Source organism: Procambarus clarkii, chromosome 38 (genome assembly GCF_040958095.1).
Source record: "Procambarus clarkii isolate CNS0578487 chromosome 38, FALCON_Pclarkii_2.0, whole genome shotgun sequence".
NCBI classification, from domain to species: Eukaryota; Metazoa; Arthropoda; class Malacostraca; order Decapoda; family Cambaridae; genus Procambarus; species Procambarus clarkii.
In genome coordinates, this window is record NC_091187.1 from 19358803 (window position 1) to 19383873 (window position 25071).

At 40.5% G+C, this 25071-nt stretch overlaps 1 protein-coding gene across 1 annotated transcript in view; it reads right to left on the minus strand.

The window, feature by feature from the left end:
* The window catches only part of LOC138372276 (cell adhesion molecule Dscam1-like), a 183155-nt gene that overhangs the window by 11766 nt on the left and 146318 nt on the right, over positions 1-25071 (minus strand). Inside the window, exon 30 of the mRNA XM_069337554.1 lies at positions 817-1027. Within this exon, the coding sequence (XP_069193655.1) occupies positions 817-1027 (211 nt within the window). The remainder of the gene's footprint in view (positions 1-816; positions 1028-25071) is intronic.

Consider the following 25071-nt stretch of genomic DNA (forward strand, 5'->3'; position numbering starts at 1 on the left):
TCCCCCCCACCACCACCTCCATTGCACATGGCTAATCCTGTCTTCAGTTAACCTAACAAATTATTTAATTAAAAAAAATACATCAGAATTCGTATAAAAAATATTGATTATATATAAAAAAAATAGTAAAAATTAGAAAAAAAAAAGTTTTGGGAGTGAGTCTATGCATGCAGTTGATATGATAGACTTGTGTTCCAATCTGCTCCATGTGTACACAGCCGGCTCTATCACTCCACGACACCATTGTACTCACCTAGGTGTGCTTGCGGGGGTTGAGCCTTGGCTCTTTGGTCCCGGCTATCATCTGTCAATCAACTGGGTAGAGATTCTTGAGCCTGATAGAGCCCAAATAGGCTCTATCAGGCTCAATTTATCTCGATTACACATTCACACACACACACAAAAAAAGAGGTGGAACTAAAGAGTTGAAGTTCACCCACCTTATGTGCACACACATGGCTGTTGGAAACATCATTTTCAGCTGTCTACTTTTGCACAAATAAGTGAGTCTGTTGTACATGTATATGTGAGTCTGTTGTACATGTATATATGGGTATGTTGTACATGTATACATGGGTATGATGTACAGATGTACATGGGAATGTTGTACATGTATATGTGGGTATGCTCAAGCACTATTGCCATAAATTATTAACTGAAAATTATTTGGCTGAGTTATTAAGTCAATAAACTTTAACTTTCATTACTGTTGATTGATAAGAGTTCCTTCTTCATAAATGTTACAATGTTTCTTGATGCAGAAAGTGCCATGACTTTATTAAAGTTAGATATTTTACATATGAACAAAGTCTTCACCTTAGGACATGGGCATGTGCAGGAGTGAAGGCATGGTGTCTACGGGCATGCTGAGGGTGGGCATGCTGTTGGGTGGGTGGTGGGTTGGTTGGCTGCTGCTGTTGTTGCTGTTGCTGCTGTTGAAGGTGGGGTGGGCGGCGAGGCGGGACTGGGGACCGTTCATCGTTGCTCTCAGTGCTCGAGTCTGGAGGGTGGAATGTGAAGTCTGCACCTTTAGAAAAGAGAAAGTGTAGGCTGAAAAAAACCACTAAGAGTACACATGCACTATATGTATCAGTCTAGTAGTACCTACTGGACATCTATAGCTGTCTAGACACTTGTGGGTAGCCTCACCCAATTTTGCAGGGGAATGGTCTGGGGTACAGGACATACTTGTGGTTGGGGGAGGCCTAAGTTAAATACTTTAAGAAATATAGCATGTCACCCATCCTTGTGTGATTTTTCACAGTCTGAAATTAAGTTGGGAATGTGTTTATCATAAGAGTTCACTGTGCAATTTTGTGATTTACTTGAAAAGTTGAAATTAATTTTTTTGGATTATGGTGATGAAAATAGCGAGTAGGGAAGATGGTTAGTGATGAAAATAGTAATGTGTAGATGATTATGGTGATGAAGATAGTATGTAATGAAGGGGGTAAGATGAGGGGCAATGGGGAAGATGAGGGGACAAGATGAAGATAAAACAAAAAATAGAATAGAGGTAGATAAGGGGAGACACAGACACAGACCCGAGCTATGGCAGGTAACTCCCTTCATATTTCTGTGTGAGAGGATGTTTTTGTGTTGGTTTGGATGCCAGATACTTGGGGTTAGCCTCACTCAACTTTCACACATGAAGCATGAGGGAGTATGGAAGTGCCATAGGCAAAGCGGGCTGGGCTCCAGTGCCACACTTTAAAAAATATCAGCATCTAAACCCTGCCTCCTCTCTCGCCCCTGTGCAATTTTCATAAAGTCAAATTTTGAAACACTGTTGTCTGTAGACTTATAAGGCAGGGGGGAGAGGGAAGGAGAAGCGTTGAGAGGGAAAAGAGAGAGGGGCGAGAGGAAAGGAGAGGGAAGATGAAGATGGGAAGGGAGGAGAGATATGGAGATCGATGATTACCAAAGTGTTGGAGGAGTTCCGAGACCCACATGCACCCTCTATACTCTATACTCTATACTCGTGGCATATTTTGGACACAGTTATTTCATCAAATACTTGAACAGGCTAGGATTGCATTTAGAATACATTGTGTGTGTGTGTTTTGAAGTTTTTTCATGCTTTTTCTGTCTCCAGGTGCCGATGCTTGTTGCTCTTCCTTGTCACTTCCAAAGTTATACTTTTCTTTATTCCTCTCTAGCTTTTGTTGAGGCTTCTAACTCAACTGCTCTCTTGATCCAGAACTATGTTCCCTTTATCCCTCTCCTTTTTCAGTAGATTATTAATTCCTCTTGCACTTGTATCTTTAAAGGTAAATGGTACACAGTTTGTCCCATTTATCTCCCCCCTACATACTTCTCTTTCTCCTCCCAATCATAGTTGCCTCTTGAACTCATTACCAGAGCCTGTGCTCCTTTTGGGTGATTTTAACTGACAGCATGCCTTCTGGGGGTGATGCTCTAACAAATACTAGAGTTCATCTTCTGGAACCTTTTGTCCCCTCTTCTCTATTGTCTCTCCTGAATTCCGGCAAGTCAACTCATGTTGACTCAACCATTCGCATCCTTTCCTGTATTGATCTTTCCCTTTGCTCGTCCTCCATTTATGCTTTTTCCATCTTTCGTGGAGGGTCCTTAATGACCTCCATAAGTAACCATTTCCCCATTCTCATAACCCTCTTTTCTTTCCACTCTCCTCTCCTCACTCCCTCAGTGGAGGTTTGATAAGGCAGACTGGAATCACTTTGCTCTCTTTGCTCCTCTTTCCAAATTTCCAATTTTCCTATCCAATTTGTCTTTCTTTCAAACCATTTTTTTTCATATACTGTATTATTGGATGTTGCTCTCTTCTTTATACCTTTTGTTGTGTGTAAATATGGTCCCAAGTTCAGTTTACACTGTGCTTGGGCTGTACTCTGTAAGCTTGCAGCCTGGAAAAGGCACTGGCACTGGCAGACTCCTGATTCTTTTACAGTATTTTGTTTCGGAATGCGAGTTCGATGGTTCGTAGGGCCATCTGTACAGCTAAACTGGAGGGTTGTAGATCCGATGTCTCCACCATTACATTTGACACCCCTCTCCCTTAAATTTGGAAGATCAGTAAGATTGCTGGCAAATTTGTTTCAGACATGTTGACTGTCCTTCGTCTACATGGTTTTGTCATAGCAGATCCGGAGATGGTTACGAACCTCCAGGGTTTGCACTCTTCAGCAATTAACTCCAGTGCTCACCTTCCTCCTGCTTTCCTTATTTGCAAGCCCTTTGAGTCTTGTACCTTAGCCTTTTGCACTCGCCTCCAGTTCCACCTATCTCTACTCTCTTTCTGAAAACTCGAGTCTGCTCTGTTCCTCTGTGGTTCTACAGTGGTGGGCTCAGGCAGCATTCATTACGAGGTGCTTCATCTCCCTTAAGGTGAATTTCAAAATTTACTGAATGTTTATACAGTAATCGTATTTAGAGAGACATAGTCAGTCCCTGCGGACTTGCTTGAGGCGGTTGTTCTTCCTCTTAAGAAACACGGTACTCTAGGGACCTCCTCTAAGGATTTTCATCCCATTGCCCTGACAATCATGAGGCATTTAAAATCACAAGCTGAATAGCAGTGCTCAATGCTCATTTGTCATTATGGTTGACTCTCAGTGTTCTCTTGGCTCTGGAGTCATTTAATCCTATTCATCCTGTGGTAGTCGAACTCAAATATCAGCTGTTTCTAATCTCTTGCAGATTAAAGTCAGTTGAGTTTTGCTGGGTTCCCAGCTATATTGGTACCATTATTCCTTTAAACGAGCACATGGACACTGCCACTAAGGAGGCTTTCCGCACTCATTCTATTTTCTAAAAAGGTTTATTTCGATATCCACAGTCATTCATTCCTTGATCCATGACCATTGGCACGGTCGTTGGTCAAGTGTTACTGATAACAAAGTGCGTGTTTTAACCCTTAAACTGCGCATGGCGTATATATACGCCCTGAGTAACATGTCCCACGGTGCGCATGGTGTATATATACGCCATAGGGTGCCTGGCCCGCGGCTACACTGGGTTCACATTAGCTTCCTCAGGGCTCTTGTAAACAGACGCCATTTTAAAAAAAAATCGTGGGCAATATTCTCAGGTGTGAGAGGCACAGTACTGTTGGAGTAACCAAGGCTGGTGCATGCAGCATGAGTGAACAGCATTGCTGTTCAGCTTGTGACCACAGCATCGCCAAAAAATGTAAAAATAAATATATGATTGTTATTATTTAGCGATGACAATTTTACAGATGACCCCTGACTGTGATATAAATAACCAGGGTTGTGATAATAGCAGGATTGTTGTAATAATTAGCGCTGTGGAGGAGTGATGCTGAGAGACGGAGGGAGATAACATCGTTTACTGACTGTGTAGCCACCTGTTATTGTTTGCATTCACCATACCAGCTCAGTGGTTCTCTATGGTGAACACAAATGTAGATACTTATATATAATGTGTGTATTAGGGTAATAACAGCAAAAGGATTATGCTGGAAGGAGCCATTTGGGTGACGGAGGTGACGTCGTCTGCACGATTTGTCTAGCTGTTTAGAGGGTGGCCACTATGCTCTTGGGCGCACTACAAGCTTAGGTGTACAGTTACGGTGCATACAACATGTAGATACTTATATATAATATGTGTATATAGGGTAATAACACTGCAAACAGTATTGTTGGGGGAGAAAGTTTAGTGCGTGTGACCTTGAATGAGTGAGGGAGCTGCCAGCTGACTGTGTGTAGCGACGACTCTTAGTGCCTGAACTAACAATATCAGCTTAGCTGTACAGTTGTGGTGAACAAAATATATACATACTTCTATATAACGTCTGTATATAGTGTTATTACACCACAAATGGTATTGTTGGGGGAGAAAGTTTAGTGCGTGTGTTGAGGGAGTGGCAGTGAGTGGCTGGCTGGTGTGTGGCGGTAACTCCTTGTTGCTTTTCAACTCTCATTACCAACTTAGTGGTTTGTTATGGTGAACAAAACATGCAGATACTTATGTATAACCTGTGTATAGAGTGTAATAGCAGCAAAACTATTTGTTTATTGTTTTATGAACATAATAATTGAATCACTAATATGCGCACCATACTTTTGAGTATAGCGATTATTCACCACTTTTATTATATAACTATATTACAATACACGCTATTGAATAATATTACTGCAAAAAAACTAAGAAAAAATCAATCGGAGATATTGAAAGAATTAGGTAATAATATCTTTGTGGCAACTCCTACCTGTCAGCGCGGGTGATGCTGACCGGCTCTGACGACCGCTTTGTCAACGCCCACTTTTTGCCAGACTTCCTCGGTCAATTGCGGCCAAAATATGTCGCCTACGATTTTTTTTTATTTTTTCCGTGCTCAGGGGACACAAATTAACATGTTTAGAAGATGAAATTTTTTTTTTTATTTTTTTCTTGCGCACAGGGGTGTAAATATCCTCAGGACCCCTGAGCAGTGGAAGGGTTAAGGGTAGCCTGACTGCTTGGCCTTCCTCCTACCACTGTAACCAGCAATTGGAAATGACTAATGAGGTTATGTATTGGTCATACATGCTGCATTCATGGGCACTTAAATGCTGCCCCTGCTTCTTATTGTCCAAACTGCATTGTCCCTCTTACTGTACATCTTGTTGAATATCCTGATTTTCAGGACATTTGTGTGGATAGCGTATAGCTTTATAACTGTCCCTTGTGGTCATTTGTCCCTCATAGAATCCTTTATGAATCCGATACATTTGATATTACTCCCTTTCCAGTACCATATATGCTTTTGTTCTCGTATTGGCATTCTCGGTGATATTTAGTGACTTTTGAGTATTTAGCGACACTGATAGTACTATGCCGTCTCCCTGGCTTGCTGCCTTTGGATAATTACTTGCCCCTTGAATCATTCCATGGTTTAGGTATGCTGATATTTTGTGTATTTGGCCTTCAGTTGTAAATTTGGATGAATTCTTAGCAAAACTTAATTATCGTCACCTCTAAAACTTACTAGTACTATAGACACCTAAATTGAAGTTTGCAATTTTTAGATATTCTTATTCATTGGAAATATTTTAAAAAATTTAGTATTTACAGAAAACCTACAAATAAGCAGACAATGAGTCACAATAACATGGTTGAAGATATGATGATCAAACCAAACACACACACACACACCAGAAGATGAGAAGACGAAGAAGTTTTGGTCCGTCCTGGACTATTGTCAAGTAGATTGTGATAATGGTCAGGGACAGACCAAAATGTCGTTGTCTCATCATCTGGTGTGTGGTTTGGTCATGGACTACAAATAATTTTTCTTAAGAGTTCATTATCTGTCAGGGCATATATTGTTTAACTAAATTTTTTCCTCCATGTATGTAAGAGTTCTTCAGGGTGTTAGCCTAAGATTCTTGGATGATGAAGTTTATTCTATTGGTCTCGAGCTTTATTGTTCACAAATTTTTGTTAAGAAGTTTGCTATAGCAAAGCTCAATGTATATATGCAAAATATGCACTGCAAAAATTCAGCCAAAAATGTGATATGCTTACTATATTTTTCTTGGTTCAAAACAATTGCCAAGGCCTTGAAACCTTTTGGTATATATGTAGTTGGAAAATTATTATAAACAGTCCTTGTAGTTGAAAACTGTAATTTACAAAATACCTTATAAAGATTGTAATACATTGTATGTTAGTCAAACATCCAGAGATTTGACATTTTGAATTTTGCAGGAAAAAAAAATCAGTAAAAATGTCCAATTATCTAATGCTCTTCATTTGTCAGAAAAATCTTGCCAAATTAATTGAAGGAAGTCTTCTTCAAAAACAAATTGTACAAGCATTTTCAATAGAAACATTATTGAATCTGCTTCAAAACAAATTACAAATCCATACAATATAAACATTAAAAATGGATAAAAATTTTACAAACCATTATTAATTGATCAATTAAAAATGATTTGAGTAAGATCACTAATGCAGTTCTCACTAGTAGGGTCACTTCCTGGAAATCACATGTATTGATTAATGGACCTTCTGTAATTTCCTCTTCCTATGTTACAATACTACAAAGACTTTTTTCACCTCACATGTATCCTTCCTGCCTATATATCTTCCTCCACTGAACTGTAATGTTAATTGTTCTGCTGGGTTAACACGAAAGTACTTCAGGAAAATACCTGTAATTCTTACAGGTATTTTTGTTATAACAGGTATTTTGTAACAGGTAATTCTGTTATCTTCCCGTCGTATATACCTGTAATTTTGTTACATGTTCAATTTTCGTAGTACTTTTGTACAAATTTACATGATTTCTATACAGTACATAATTTCTACAAACATTATACACAGTTCCTACATAATTTTTGTAGGACTTGTGTAGAATTTGTAGAAATCATCTTCAATTTGTGTAGATTTCTTGTAAGAATTGTGTAAAAGTTTTGTCTATATAGAATTTCTGCATAATATAAAAATGTAAAAAAAAAATACAAATTCTAAACAAATTACAAATTTAGAAAGATTCTATAAAATTTAAACAAATTCAACAATTTCTACAGATATTCTACTGAAATTCATAGTAAAAACTTTACAAATTTCCTGTAGATTTATTTTTTTATGTAGAAATTTTGTAGATCTACACAAATTCTACAAAAGTTTTTACTATTAATTTCAATATCTGAAGAAATTGTATAGAATATTCGTAGCATTTCTAGAAATCTTAGTTTTGATAGTACTGTACATAGAAAATCTACAAAATTTCTACAGATCTACAAAATTTGCAGTGATTACTACAAGTTTTTGTACACATTTTGTACATAGAAAATCTACAGAAATGCTACAAAATTTTACAAATTCTACGAATTTTGCAATTTTTAGCGAGTTTTTATTGATTTTTTGTAGAATGTCTGTAGACATTTCTTCAGCAGTCCTAAAAAAATCTACAGAAATTTACAAATTTTGCAGTTTTAAATGAGTGTAGAACTTTTTTTTACGAGTTGCTGTAGAAATTGTTTAATTTTTGTAGAATTTTTATAGATTTATTTTACAATTTCTGAAGAAATTTTGCAAGTTCTAAAAATTTACAAAATTCCCACAGAAATAATTATCCAAAGAAGGCGCTAAACTATGGAGGGTTATGTAGCACAAAATTTCTACATTCTACAAATAATCTAAAAACAATTAAACAAAACTCATTAAAAATTGCAAAATTTGTAAAAATTTTGTAGAATTTATGTAGAAAATTGGTGCTACATAGTCCCTCATGACTTGGTGCCTTCTGTAGAACTAGTAAAATTTCTGTAAAAATTCTAATCATTTCTACAGAAATTCTACATCATTTCTACACAATTTTTACAACAATTCTACATAATTTCTACAGAAATGTAACAATTTCTACAGAACAATAAAAATGTAGAAATAAAATTTATACAGAATTTCAATAAAATTTTACAAAATTTAATCACAGAGATTTACAAATTCTGCAGTTTTTATATGAAAGTTTTGTAAAATTTTATTGAACTTCTGTATAAATTTTATTTCTTTATTTTCTGAAGAAATTAAGTATAATTGCTGTAGAAATTGTGTATAATTTCTGTAGAAATTATATAGAATTGCTGTAAAAATTGTGTAGAATTACTGTAGAAAATTGGTGCTACATAGTTCCCCATGTCTTGGTGCCTTGTTTTGATAATGACGTTTATAGAAATTTTGTAGAATTTGTAGAAATGTTCTGTTGAACTATAGAATTTCTTCAGAAACAATTTCTACACAATTTGTTAAATTTCTACAAGTTCTACATAATCTACATAATTTCTACAGAAATTCTATATAATCTCTATAGATATTCTACATAATTTCTACAGGAAAATACAATTGTAGAAATAAAATTATACAGAAATTCAATAATTTTATAAAATTACATTTAAAAACTGCAGAACTTGTAAATTTGTGTAATAAAATTTTGTAAAATTATTGAATTTCTGTATAATTTTATTTCTACAATTTAATTTTGTTGAAATTTTGTAGAATTTCTAAAGATATTGTGCATAAATTTTGTTTCTACAGAAGCAATTATCAAAAGAAGGCACTAAGCCATGGGGTACTATGTAGCACCAATTTTCTTCAGAATTTCTATAGAAATTCTCCAGATTTTCTTCAGACTTTTACCAAAAACTTCTTCTAAAAACTGCTGAATTTGTAATTTTTGTTGATTTCTATAGAAATTATGTAGAAAGAATTTATGTAGTAGTTTTGTACAATTTTTGCAAAATTTCTATAGAAATTTAGTAGATTTTCTGTAGAAATTTTGTAGAAAATTGGTGCTACTTTCTCCCCATGGCTTGGTGTTTTCTTTTGATAATTACTTCTGTAGAAACAAAGTTTCTGCACAATTTCTGAAGGAATTCTACATAATTTCTTATAAAAACTGCAAAATTTGTAATTTTTTGTAGCTTTTCTGTAAAAGTTATGTTGAATTTCTGATGAAATGATGTAGATTTTCTGTAGGAATTAAGTAGATTTTTGGTAGAAATCCCAAAAGATTTCTACAAAAAATCTACATAATTTATACAGGAATTCTACGTGATTTCTACAGAAATTCTACATGTTTTCTACATAAATTCTACAATATTTATAGACATTTTACAGTTTTGTAGAAATTATGTAGAATTTCTACAGAAATTATACACAAATTGTAGTTTATAAAAGTTTTGCAGGATTTTTGTGGAAATTATGTAGGATTTCTGTATAAATTTTGTAGAATCACTGTAGAAATTTTTGAATTTTCTGTAAAATTTTTACAGAAATTCCACAGGAATTCTACAATTTTTCTGTAGGAAATTCTGTAGAATTCCTGTATGAATTCTGTAGAATTACTGTAAAAATTCTGTAGGATTCCTGAAGGAATTTTATAGGATTCATGTAGGGAATTCTGTAGGACTCCTGTAAAAATTCTGTAGGACTTGTAAAAATTCTGTAGGACTCCTGTTGAAAATTCTGCAGGATGTCTATAAATTTTGTAGAATTCCTGTAGGAATTCGAGAAATTCTGTAGGATTCCTGAATAGAATTCCTGTATAAATTCTGTAGGAAACCCTGCAGGATTTCTGTTAGAAAGTGTAGAAAATTCTGTAAGATTCCTGTAAGAAATTCTGTAGCAGTCTTTAGGATATTCTGTATGATTCCTATTGAAATTTTGTAGAATTTCTGAATGATTCCTGTAGGAAATTCTGTAAGATATTTCGTAGGATTTCTGTAGAAATGCTGTAGGATTCTTATTTTAAATTCTGTAGGATTTGTATAGGAAATCCTGAAGGAATTTTATAGGATACCTGTGGGAATTCCTACAGGATTCCCGTGGGGGTTCCCTGCCGGGATTCCCGTGGGGGTTCCCTGCAGGGATTCCCATGGGGGTTCTCTGCAGGGATTCCCGTGGGGGTTCCCTGCAGGGATTCCCGTGGGGGTTCCCTGTAGGAGTAGTCTTGTAGGGATTCCTGCTGAAATTCCTACAGGATTCCTGTAGAGATATAACAGGGTTCCTGTAGGGATTTGTACAGGGTTCCTGTAGGGATTCGTACAGGGTTACTGAAGGGGATTCCTACAGGGGGCTCCTACGGCATTCCTTAAGGGGGGTTCCTACGGGATTCCTGGAGGGGGGTTCCTATGGGATCCCTGGAGGGGGGGGGGGTTATCTACGGGATCGCTGTGAGGGGGTTATCTACGGGATCGCTGTGAGGGGGTTATCTACAGGATCGCTGTGAGGGGGTTATCTACGGGATCGCTATGAGGGGGGTTATCTACGCGATCGCTGTGAGGGGGTTATCTACGGAATCGCTGTAAGGGGGTTATCTACGCAATCGCTGTAAGGGGGTTATCCACAGGATCGCTGTAAGGGGGTTATCCACGGGATCACTGTAAGGGGGTTATCCACGGGATCGCTGTAAGGGGGTTATCTACGCGATCGCTGTAAGGGGGTTATCCACGGGATTGCTGTAAGGGGGTTATCCACGGGATCGCTGTAAGGGGGTTATCTACGGGATCACTGTAAGGGGGTTATCTACGGGATCACTGTAAGGTTATATACGGGATCGCTGTAAGGGGGTTATCCACGGGATCGCTGTAAGGGGGTTATCCTTGGGATCGCTGTAAGGGGGTTATCCACGGGATCGCTGTAAGGGGGTTATCTACGCGATCGCTGTAAGGGGGTTATCTACGCGATCGCTGTAAGGGGGTTATCTACTCGATTGCTGTAAGGGGGTTATCCATGGGATCGCTGTAAGGGGGTTATCTACGGGATCGCTGTAAGGGGGTTATCCACGGGATTGCTGTAAGGGGGTTATCCACGGGATCGCTGTAAGGGGGTTATCCACGGGATCGCTGTAAGGGGGTTATCTACGGGATCGCTGTAAGGAGGTTATATACGGGATCGCTGTAAGGGGTTTATCCACGGGATCGCTGTAAGGGGGTTATCCTTTTGATCGCTGTAAGGGTGTTATCCACGGGATCGCTGTAAGGGGGTTATCCTTTTGATCGCTGTAAGGGGGTTATCCTTTTGATCGCTGTAAGGGGGTTATCCACGGGCTCGCTGAAAAAGGGTTATCCACGGGATCGCTGTAAGGGGGTTATCCACGGGATCGCTGTAAGGGTGTTATCTACACAATCGCTGTAAGGGGGTTATCTACACAATCGCTGTAAGGGGGTTATCCACAGGATTGCTGTAAGGGGGTTATCCACGGGATCGCTGTAAGGGGGTTATCCACAGGACCGCTGTAAGGGGGTTATCCACGGGATCGCTGTAAGGGGGTTATCCACGGGATCGCTGTAAGGGGGTTATCCACAGGACCGCTGTAAGGGGGTTATCCACGGGATCGCTGTAAGGGGGTTATCCACGGGATCGCTGTAAGGGGGGTTATCCTTGGGATCGCTGTAAGGGGGTTATCTACGGGATCGCTGTAAGGGGGTTATCCACAGGATCGCTGTAAGGGGGTTATCCACGGGATCGCTGTAAGGGGGTTATCTATGCGATCGCTGTAAGGGGGTTATCCACGGGATCGCTGTAAGGGGGTTATCTACGCGATCGCTGTAAGGGGGTTATCCACGGGATCGCTGTAAGGGGGTTATCTACGCGATCGCTGTAAGGGGGTTATATATGCGATCGCTGTAAGGGGGTTATCTACGCGATCTCTATAAGGGGGTTATCTATGCGATCGCTGTAAGGGGGGTTATCCACGGGATCGCTGTAAGGGGGGTTATCCTTGGGATCGCTGTAAGGGGGTTATCCATGGGATCCCTGTAAGGGGGTTATCTACGGGATCGCTGTAAGGGGGTTATCCACGGGATCGCTGTAAGGGGGTTATCCTTGGGATCGCTGTAAGGGGGTTATCCACGGGATTGCTGTAAGGGGGTTATCTACGCAATCGCTGTAAGGGGGTTATCTACGTGATCGCTGTAAGGGGGTTATCCTTGGGATCGCTGTAAGGGGGTTATCTACGCGATCGCTGTAAGGGGGTTATCTACGTGATCGCTGTAAGGGGGTTATCTACGCGATCGCTGTAAGGGGGTTATCCACGGGATCGCTGTAAGGGGGTTATCCACGGGATCGCTGTAAGGGGGTTATCTACGCGATCGCTGTAAGGGGGTTATCCACGGGATCGCTGTAAGGGGGTTATCCACGGGATCGCTGTAAGGGGGTTATGCACGGGATCGCTGTAAGGGGGTTATGCACGGGATCGCTGTAGGGGGTTCCTACAGGATTTGTGGGTGATTCCTACAGGATTCCTGTGGAGATTCCTACAGGATTCCTGTGGAGATTCCTACAGGATTCTTGTAGGGACTCCATGATTCTTGTAGGGATACCCACAGGATTCCTGTAGGGATTTCTACTGGATTCTTGTAGAGAGTTTTCAGAGATTCCTACAGGGTTCCTGTGGGAATTCCTACAGGATTATTTTAGGAACTCCTTCAGGATTACTGTGGGGATTCCTACAGAATTCCTGTAGGAGTTCCTACACAATTCCTATTGTCCCCACAGGAATCCTGTAGGAGTTCCCACAGGAATCATGTAGCAACCCCTACAGGAATCCTGTAGGAATCAGAGAAACCTGTAGGAGCCCCCAAAGGAATCCTGTAGGAGTTCTTACAGGATTCCTGTAGGAGTCTCCACATGAATCCTGTGGGAATCTCCACAGGAAACTTGTAGGAACCCCTACAGGAATCATGTAGGAACCCCCTACAAGAATTCTGCGGGTACCCCCCCACAGGAATCCTGTAGGAGTTCCCACAAGAATCCTGTAGGAATCCGCACAGGAACCCTGTAGGAACCCCCCACAGGAATCCTGTAGGAACCCCCACAGGAATCCTGTAGGAACCCCAACAGGAATCCTGTAGGAACCCCCACAGGAATCCCGTAGGAGTTCCCATAAGATTCATGTAGAAATCCGCAAAGGAATCCTGTAGGAATCCCCAGGGGAATCTTGTAGGAATCCCTAAAGAAACCCTGTAGAAATCCTTACAGGAATCCTGTAGGAAATTCCACAGGAATCCTGTAGGACTCCCCACAGGAATCCCTACAGAAACCCTGTAGCAACTCCCCCCCCCCCAGGAACCCTACAGGAACCCCCACAGGAATCCTGTAGAGTCCCCATAGGAAACCCCACAGGAATCCTATAGGAAACCCCACAGGAATCCTCACAAACTGTAGGACTCCCTATAGGGACCCTGCAGGAATCCTGTAGGAACCCCCACAGGAATCCTGTAGTACCTAAAGGAATCCTGTGGGGATTCCTACAGCGTTCCTATAGAGATTTCTACATGATTTCTGCAGGGTTCCTTCAGGGATTCCTACAGGGTTCCTCTAGGTGTTTCTACAGGATTCCTGTAGGGGTTCCTACAGGATTCCTGTAGAGGTTACTATAGGTTTCCTGGAGGGGTTCCTGTGGGGATTCCTACAGGGTTACTGTAGGGATTCCTACAGGGTTCCTGTAGGGATTTATGCAGGGTTTCTGTAGGGATTTCTACAGGGTTCCTGTAGGGATTCCTACAGGTTTCATTTAGGGGTTCTTACAAGGTTCCTGTAGGGATTCCTACAGGGTTTCTGTAGGGATTTCTACTGGGTTCCTGTAGAGAGTTCTACTTGGTTCCTGTGGGGATTCCTACAGGAATATTTGGGAACTCCTACAGGATTACTGTGGCGATTACTACAGGATTTCTGTAAGGGGTTCCTACAGGATTCCTGTGGGGATTCCTACAGGGTTCATGTCGGGGTTCCTGTGGGGATTCCTACAGGGGTCCTGTTGGGATTCCTCTAGGGGTTCCTACGGATTCCTGTTGTCTCCACAAGGATTCCTGTAGGAACCCCTACAGAAATCCTGTAAAATCCCTACAGAAACTCTGTAGAAAACTCCACAGGAATCCTGTAGGAGTTCCCACAGGAATCCTGTAGGAATCCCCACAGGAATCCTGTAGGAATCCCCACAGGAATCCTGTAGGAATCCCTACAGAAATCCTGAAGTTAACTCCACAGGAATCCTGTAGGAGTTCCCAAAGAAATCCTGTAGGAAGCCCTACAGGAACCCTGTAGGAAGCCCTACGGGAACCCTGTAAGAAGCCCTACGGGAACCCTGTAGGAAGCCTTACAGGAACCCTGTAGGAATCCCCACAGTAATCCTGCTGGAAACTCCACAAGAATCCTGCAGGAAACCCCACAAGAATCCTGTAGGAAACCCCACAGGAATCCTGTAGGAAACCCCACAGGAATCCTGTAGGAAACCCCACAGGAATCCTGTAGGAAACCCCACAGGAATCCTGTAGGAAACCCCACAGGAATCCTGTAGGAAACCCCACAGGAATCCTGTAGGAAGCCCTACAGGAACCCTGTAGGAACCCCCATAGGAATCCTGTAGGAACCCCAACAGAAATCTTGTAGGAGTCCCCACAGGAATCCTGTAGAAATTTCTACAGGATTTCTGTAGGTTCCTACAGGATTCATGTGGGGATTCCTACAGGGTTCCTATAGAGATTTCTACAGGGTTCCTTCAGGGATTCCTGTGGGAATTCCTACAGGGTACCTGTGGGGATTTCTACAGGATTCCTACAGGATTTCTGTAGGGGTTCCTACAGGATTTCTCTAGGGGTTCCTACAGGGTTTAGGGGTTCCTACAGGATTTCTAGGGGTTCCTACAGGATTCCTGTAGGGGTTCCTATAGGATTCCTGTAGGGGTTCCTACAGGATTCCTGTAGGGGTTCCTACAGGAATCCTGTAGGGGTTCCTACAGGATTCCTGTAGGGGTTCCCACAGGATTCCTGTAGGGGTTCCTACAGGATTCCTGTAGGGGTTCCTACAGGATTCCTGTAGGGGTTCCTACAGGATTCCTGTAGGGGTTCCTACAGGAGTCCTGTAGGGGTTCCTACAGGATTCCTGTAGGGGTTCCTACAGGATTCCTGTAGGGGTTCCTACAGGATTCCTGTAGGGGTTCCTACAGGATTCCTGTAGGGGTTCCTACAGGATTCCTGTAGGGTTCCTGTAGGGTTCCTGTAGGATTCCTGTAGGGGTTCCTACTGGATTCCTGTAGGGGTTCCTACAGGATTCCTGTAGGGGTTTGTATAGGATTCCTGTAGGGGTTCGTATAGGATTCCTGGAGGGGTACCCACAGGGTTCCTGTGGGGATTCCTGAAGAGATTACTACAGAGTTCCTGTAGGGATTCCTACAAGGATTATGTAGGAATTTCTACTGGGTTCCTGTAGAGTCCTTCAGGGTTCCTGTGGGGATATCTACAGGGTTCCCGTGGGGATTCTTACAGGGTTCCTGTGGGGATTCCTACAGGGTTCCTGTGGGGATTTCTACAGGATTCCTGTGAGGATTCCTACAGGATTCCTCTGTAGGGGTTCCTACAGGATTCCTATTGCCTACAGCACGTATTCGCAGTTTATAATTTCGACTTTTTATACCAAAAATATGCCAATTACTGAAAGCGGCGATGGGTCACATTTTGGCCAAACCCCTCCGCAATTTTCAAAATATCCCAAACTTCCCAAATTCGACGCCAGGGCCACATTTTGGAGCCCAAATCTGGTTCTCTGCACGTATTCGCAGTTTGAAATTCTGACTTTTTATACCGAAAATATGCCAATTACTGAAACAGCTGTGGGTCACATTTTGCCCAAACCCCCCTGCAGTTTTCAAAATATCCCAAAAATCCTAAATTCGACGCCAGAGCCAAAATCTCGCTCTCTGCACGTATTCGCAGTTTGTAATTTCGACTTTTTATACCGAAAATATGCCAAATTACTGAAAGCGGCGATGGGTCACATTTTGCCCAAACCCCTCTGCAATTTTCAAAATATCCCAAACTTCCCAAATTCGACGCCAGGGCCAGATTTTGGAGCCAAAATCTGGTTCTCTGCACGTATTCGCAGTTTGAAATTCCGACTTTTTATATCGAAAATATTCCAATTACTGAAACAGCTGTGGGTCACATTTTGCCCAAACCCCCCTACAGTTTTCAAAATATCCCAAACATCCCAAATTCGACGCCAGGGCCACATTTTGGAGACAAAATCTGGTTCTCTGCATGTATTCGCAGTTTGAAATTCCGATTTTTTATACCGAAAATATGCCAATTACTGAAAGCGGCGGTGGGTCACATTTTGCCCAAACCCCCCTGCAGTTTTCAAAATATCCCAAAAATCCTAAATTCGATGCCAGAGCCACATTTTGGAGCCAAAATCTGGCTCTCTGCACGTATTAGCAGTTTGAAATTTCGACTTTTTATACCGAAAATATGCCAATTACTGAAAGCGACGATGGGTCACATTTTGCCCAAACCCCCCCTGCAATTTTCAAAATATCAAAAACATCCAAAATTCGACGCCACGGCCAGATTTTGGAGCCAAAATCTGGTTCTCTGCACGTATTTGCAGTTTGAAATTCCGACTTTTTATACAGAAAATATGCCAATTACTGAAACAGCTGTGGGTCACATTTTGCCCAAACCCCCCTGCAATTTTTAAAATATCCCAAACATCCCAAATTCGGCGCCAGAGCCACATTTTGGAGCCAAAATCTGGCGCTCTGCACGTATTCGCAGTTTGAAATTTCGACTTTTTATACCGAAAATATGCCAATTACTGAAACAGCTGTGGATCACATTTTGCCCAAACCCCCCTGCAGTTTTTAAAATATCCCAAACATGCCAAATTCGACGCCAGAGCCACATTTTGGAGCCAAAATCTGGCTCTCTGCACGTATTCGCAGTTTGAAATTTCGACTTTTTATACCGAAAATATGCCAATTACTGGAACAGCTGTGGGTCACATTTTGCCCAAACCCCCCTGCAGTTTTCAAAATATCCCAAAAATCCTAAATTCGACCCCAGAGCCACATTTTGGAGCCAAAATCTGGTTCTCTGCACGTATTCGCAGTTTGAAATTTCGACTCTTTATACCGAAAATATGCCAATTACTGAAACAGCTGTGAGTCACATTTTGCCCAAACCCCCCTGCAGTTTTCAAAATATCCCAAATATCCCAAATTCGGCGCCAGAGCCACGTTTTGGAGCCAAAATCTGGCTCTCTGCACGTATTCGCAGTTTAAAATTTCGACTTTTTTTTTACCGAAAATATGCCAATTACTGAAAGAGCTGTGGGTCACATTTTGCCCAAACCCCACTGCAGTTTTCAAAATATCCCAAACATCCCAAATTCGGCGCCAGAGCCACATTTTGGAGCCAAAATCTGGCTCTCTGCACATATTCGCAGTTTGAAATTTCGACTTTTTATACCGAAAATATGCCAATTACTGAAAGCAGCGATGGGTCACATTTTGTCCAAACCCCCCTGCAATTTTCAAAATATCCCAAACACCCCAAATTCGACGCCAGGGCCAGATTTTGGAGCCAAAATCTGGCTCTCTGCACGTACTCGCAGTTTGAAATTCCGACTTTTTATACCGAAAATATGCCAATTACTGAAACAGCTGTGGGTCACATTTTGCCCAAACCCCCCTGCAGTTGTCAAAATATCCCAAACATCCCAAATTCGACGCCAGAGCCACATTTTGGAGCCAAAATCTGGCTCTCTGCATGTATTTGCAGCTTGAAATTTCGACTTTTTATACCGAAAATATGCCAATTACTGAAAGCGGCGATGGGTCACATTTTGCCCAAACCCCCCTGCAATTTTCAAAATATCCCAAACATCCCAAATTCGACGCCAGGGCCACATTTTGGAGACAAAATCTGGTTCTCTGCACGTATTCGCAGTTTGAAATTCCGACTTTTTATACCGAAAATATGCCAATTAATGAGATCGGCGATGGGTCACACTTTGCCCAAACCCCCCTGCAGTTTTCAAAATATCCCAAACCTCTAAAGATCGTCGCCAGAGCCACATTTTGGAGCCAAAATCTGGCTCTCTGCACGTATTCGCAGTTTGAAATTCCGATTTTTTATACCGAAAATATGCCAATTACTGAAAGCGGTTATGGGTCACACTTTGCCCAAACCCTCCTGCAGTTTTCAAAATATCACAAACCTCCAAAATTTGACCCCAGAGCCACATTTTGGAGCCCACCTGTAGGAGTTCCCACAGGAATTCTGTAGGAACCACTACAGGAATCATGTAGGAACCCCCTACAAGAATCCTGTAGAAACCCCTACAGGAATCCTGTTGGAACCCCTAGGAATCCTGTAGAAACCCACAGGAATACTGTAGGAACCCCCACAAGAATCCGGTAGGAGTTCCAACAGAAATCCCATAGGAATCCCTACAGAAACCCTGTAGAAATCCCTACAGGATTCCTGTAGGAAACCCCCACAGTAATCCTGTAGAAATCACTATATGAACCCTGTAGGAATCCTTATAGGAACCCTGTAGGAATTCTTACATAAATCCCTACAGGAATCTTGCAGTAATCTCTACAGGAATCCTTACAGGAATCATGTAGGAATCCCTACAAGAATCCTGTAGAAACCCCTACAGGAATCTTGAAGGAACCCCTTCAGAAATCCTGTAGAAACCTCTACAGGAATCCTGTAGGAACCCCTACAGGAATCCTGTAGAAATCTCTTCAGGAATCCTGTACAAATCTCTATAGGAATCCAGTAGGAATACCTACAGGAATCCTGTAGTAATCCCTACAGAAATCCTGTAGGAATTCCTACACGAATCCGTACAGGAATCCTGTAGTTATCTCTACAGGAATCTTGTAGGAATCCTGCAGGAATCCCTACAGAAATCCTGTTGGAATCCCTACAGGAATCATGTAGGAACCCCTACAGGAATCATGTAGGAACCCCTACAGGAATCCTGTAGTAACCCCTACAGAAATCCTGTAGGAACCCCTACAGAAATCCTGTTGGAACCCCACAGGAATCCTGTAGGAGTTCCAAAAGAAATCCTGTAGGAATCCCCACATGAACCATGCAGGAATCATGTAGAAATCCCTATAGGAACCCTGTAGGAATTCCCACAGGAATCCTGTAGGAATCTCTACATGAATCTTGTAGGAATCCTGCAGGAATCCCTACAGAAATCCTGTAGGAATCCCTACAGGAATCATGTAGGAATCCCTATAGGAATCTTGTAGGAACCCCTACAGGAATCCTGTAGGAACCCCTACAGAAATCCTGTAGGAACCGCCACAGGAATCCTGTAGGAGTTCCAACAGAATTCCTGCAGGAATCCCCCACAGGAATCCTGTAGGAATCTCCACAGGAATCCTGTTGGAATTCCTACAGAAACCCTGTAGAAATCTCTATAGCAATCCTGTACGAAATCCCACAGGAATCCTGTAGGAGTTCCGACAGGAATCCTGTAGGAATCCTCACAGGAATCCTGTAGGAATCCCACAGGAATCCTTTAGGAATCCCCAGTGGAACCCTGAAGAAATCCCTACAGGAACCCTGTAGGAATCTTGTAGGAATCCCCACAGGAATCCTGTAGGAACTCCCACAGGAATCCTGTAGATGTTCCCACAGGAATCCTGTAGGAACCCCCACAGGAATCCTGTAGGTGTTCCCACAGGAAACATGGAGTCCACAGGAATCCCCACAGGAATCCTGTAGGAATCCTCACAGGAATCCTGTAGGAATTCTACAGATTTTCTTATAGGAATCCTACCAAATTTCTACAGGAATCCTAAAGAATTCCTTCAGGAATCCTACAGAAATTACAGGAATGTTACAAAATATCTATGGGAGTCCTGCAGAATTTTTAAAGGAGTCCTATAGAATTTCTACAATTTCTACAGGAATCCTACAGAATTCCTTCAGGAATCCTACAGAAATTACAGGAATCTTACAAAATTTATTTAGAAGTCCTATAGAATATTTAAATGAGTCCTACAGAATTTCCTACAGGAACCCTATAGAATTTCCTACAGGAATCCTACAGAATTTCTACAGGAATCATACAGACTTTCTTATGTGAATCCAACAGGTTTTCTTACCGGAATCGTACAATTTCTACAGGAATCCTACAGAATTTCTACAGGAATCCTACAGAATTCCTTCAGGAATCCTATAGAAATTACAGGAATCTTACAAAATTTCTATACGAGTCCTACAAAATTTTTAAAGGAGTCCTACAGGAATCCTACAGAAAAAATATCAATAGTAGTCCTACAATTTTTTAAATGAGTCCTACAGAATTGTTAAAGGAGTCCTACAGAATTTCTACAGAAATCCTACAATTTCTACAGGAATCCCTCAGAATTCCTTCAGGAATCCTATAGAATTTACAGGAATCCTACAAAATTTCTACAGGAGTCCTCTAGAATTTTTACAGCAGTCCTACCGAATTCTACAGGAATCCTACAGAATTCATTAAGGAATCCAATAGAAATTACAGGAATCTTACAAAATTTCTATAGGAGTCCTACAGGAATCCTACAGAAATTCCTACAGGAATCCTACAGAATTTCTGCAGGAATCCTACAGACTTTCCTATGTGAATCCTATAGATTTTCTTACAGGAATCCTACAGAATATCTACAGAACTCTTACATGAATCCTGCAATTTCTACAGGAATCCTATAGAATTTTAACAAATTCTACAGAATTTCTACAGGAACCCTACAGAACTCCTTCAGGAATGCTATGCTTACAGAAATGCTTACAGGAATCCTACAAAATTTTTGCAGGATTCCTACAGAATTTTTAGGAGTCCTACCAAATTTCTACAGAATTTCCTAAAGGAATTCTACAGAATTTTTACAGGAATCCTACAGACTTTCCTATGTGAATCCTACAGATTTCCTTACAGGAATCCTACAGAATTTCTACAGGAATCCTACAATTTCTACAAGAATCCTACAGAATTTCTACAGGAATCTTACAGAATTCCTTCAGGAATCCTGCTGAAATTACAGGAATCTTACAAAATTTCTATAGGCATCCTACAGAATTTTTAAAGGAGTCCTACAGGAATCCTACAGAATTTCTACAGAAATCCTACAGACTTTCCTATGTGAATCCTACAGATTTTCTTATAGGAATAGTGCCGAATTTCTACAGGAATCCTATAGAATTCCTTCAGGAATCCTACAAAAATAACATGAATCCTATAGAAATTACTGGATTCTTACAAAATTTCTATAGGAGTCCTACAGAATTTTTAAAGGAGTCCTACAGGAATCCTACAGACTTTCCTATGTGAATCCTTCAGAATTTCTTACAGGAATCCTACAATTTCTACAGATATCCTACAGAATTTTTGCAGGAATCCTACGGAATTCCTTAAGAAATCCTATACAATTTACAGAAATCCTACAAAATTTTTACAGGATTCCTACAGAATTTTTACAGGAGTTCTACCGAATTTCTACAGGAATCCTACAGAATTTCCAACAGGAAGCCTACAAAATTTCTACAGCAATCCTACAGACTTTCCTATGTGAATCCTACAGATTTTCTTTCAGGAATCCTACAGAAATTCTACAATTTCTCCAGGAAGCCTACAAAATTTCTACAGGAATCTTACAGAATTCCTTCAGGTAATCTATAGAATTTACAGGAATCGTACAGAATTCCTTCAGGAATCCTACAGAAATTACAGGAATCTTACAAAATTTCTATAGGAGACCTACAGAATTTTTAAAGGAGTCCAACAGGAGTCCTACAGAATTTCCTACAGAAGTCCTACTGAATTTCTATAGGAATCTTACAGAATTCCTTCAGGAACCCTACAAAAATTACCGGAATCTTACAAAATTTCTATAGGAGTCCTACAGAATTTTTAAAGGAGTCCTACAGAAATCCTAGATTTTCTTACTGGAATCCTACGGAATTTCTAGAATTCCTACAGGAATCCTACAATTTCTACTGGAATCCTACAAAAATTTTACAGGAGTCCTACAGAATTTTTATAGGAGTCTTACCGAATTTCTACGGGAATCCTACAGAAATTGCAAGGATCTTACAAAATTTCTATAGGAGTCCTACAGAATTTTTAATGGAGTACTCTGAGAGAGAACTCTATCAACATCAGAGGCCCGAGACTGTTCAACACGCTTCCGCTACACATAAGGAGCATAACTGGCCGACCCCTCACAGTGTTCAAGAGAGAACTGGATAAGCACCTCCAAAGGATACCTGATCAACCAGGCTGTGACTCATACATCAGGCTGCGAGCAGCCGCGTCTAACAGCCTGGTTGATCAGTCCAGCAACCAGGAGGCCTGGTCGACGACCGGGCCGCGGGGACGCTAAGCCCGGAAGCACCTCAAGGTAACCTCAAGGTAAGGTAAGGAGTCCTACAGGAATCCTACAGAATTTCCTACATGAATCCTACAGAAATTCTACAGGACTCCTACGGACTTTCCAATGTGAATTCTGTAGATTTTCTTACAGGAATCCTACAGAATTTCTACAGAATTCCTACAGGAATCCTACAATTTATACAGGAATCCTACAGAATTTTAACCAATCCTACTGAATTTCTACAGGAATCCTACAGAATTCCTTCAGGAATCCTATAGAATTTACAGGAATCCTACAGAATTTTTACAGGAGTCCTACAGAATTTTTATAGGAGTCCTACCAAATTTCTACAGGAATCCTACAGAATTCTTTCAGGAATCCTACAGAAATCTTACAAAATTTCTATAGGAGTCATACAGGATTTTTAAAGGAGTCCTACAGGAATCCTATAGAATTTCCTACAGATTTTCATACAGGAATCCTACAAAATTTCCACAGGAATCCTACAGACTTTCCTATGTGAATCCTACAGATTTTCTTACAGGAATCCTACAGAATTTCTGCAGAATTCCTACAATTTCTACAGGAATCCTACAATTTCTACATGAATCCTACAGAATTTCTACAGGATTCCTACAGAATGTCTACTGAAATCCTATGAAATTTCCACAGAAATCCTACAGGAAACCTATAGAATTTACAGGCATCCTAAAATTTTTTTTACAGGAGTCCTACTGAATTTCTACAGGAATTCTACAGAATTTCCTACGGTAATTCTACAAAATTTCTACAAGAATCCTACAGATTTTCTTACAGGAATCCTACAAAATTTCTACAGGAATCCTACAATTTCTACAGGAATTCTACAACTTCTACAGGAATTCTACAGAATTTCTACTGGAATCCTACAGAATTCCTTCAGGAATCCTACTGAAATTACAGGAATCTTACAAAGTTTCTGTTTGCATCCTACAGAATTTTTAAAGAAGTCCTACTGGAATCCTACAGAATTTCCTACAGGAATTCTTCAGAATTTCCTACAGGAATTCTTCAGAATTTCCTACAGGAATCCTACAGAATTTTTACAGGAATACTACAGACTTTCCTATGTGAATCCTACAGATTTTCTTATAGGAATCCTACCGAATTTCTAAAGGAATCCTATAGAATTCCTTCAGGAATCCTACAGAAATAACATGAATCCTATAGAAATTACAGGAATCTTACAAAATTTATATAGGAGTCCTACAGAATTTTTAAAGGAGTCCTACAGGAATCCTATAGAATTTCCTACAGGAATCCTACAGACTTTCCTAGGTGAATCCTACAGATTTTCTTATAGGAATCGTTCCGGATTTCTACAGGAATCCTATAGAATTCCTTCAGGAATCCTACAGAAATTACAGGAATCTCACAAAATTTCTATAGGAGTCCTATAGAATTTTTAAATGAGTCCTACAGGAATCTTGCAGAATTTCCTACATGAATCTTACAGAATTTCTACAGGAATCATACAGACATTCCTATGTGAATCCTACAGATTTTCTTACAGGAATCCTACAGAATTTCTACAGGAATCCGACAATTTCTACAGGAATCCTACAATTTCTACAGGAATCCTACAGAATTTCTACAGGAATCCTATAGAAATTACAGGAATCTCACAAAATTTCTATAGGAGTCCTACAGAATTTTTTAACGAGTCCTACAGGAATCCTACAGAATTTCCTACAGGAAACCTACAGAATTTCTACAGGACTCCTACAAACTTTTCTATGTGAATTCTATAGATTTTCTTACAGGAATCATACAGAATTTCTATATTAATCCTACAGAATTCATACAGGAATCCTACAGAATTTTAACAAATCCTACAGAATTTTAACAAATCCTACAGAATTTTTACAGGAATCCTGCAGAATCCCTTCAGGAATCTGACAAAATTTTCTACAGGAATCCTACAAAATTTCTACAAGAATTCTACAGAATTTCCCATCGGAATGCTACAAAATTTCTATATGAATCCTACAGAAATCCATCAATTACCTACAGTATTCCCTACAGGACTATTACAGAATTTCCTACAGAAATCCCACAATTTCTGCCAATTTTCTACAGGAATCCTACAGAATTTCTACAGATATCTGACAATTTTACAGAATTCCTACAGGGATCCTATAATTTTTTTCAGAATTTCCTTCAGTAATCCTAAAAAATTTCTACAGAAATCTTAAAGCATTTCTACAGAAATCCTACAGAATTTCCCCTCAAATCCTACAGATTTTCCCCACAGAAATCCTACAGAATTTCCCCACAGAAATCCTACAGAATTTCCCCACAGAAATCTTACAAAATTTCCTCGCAGAAATCCTACAGAATTTCCCCACAGAAATCCTACAGAATTTCCTCACAAATCC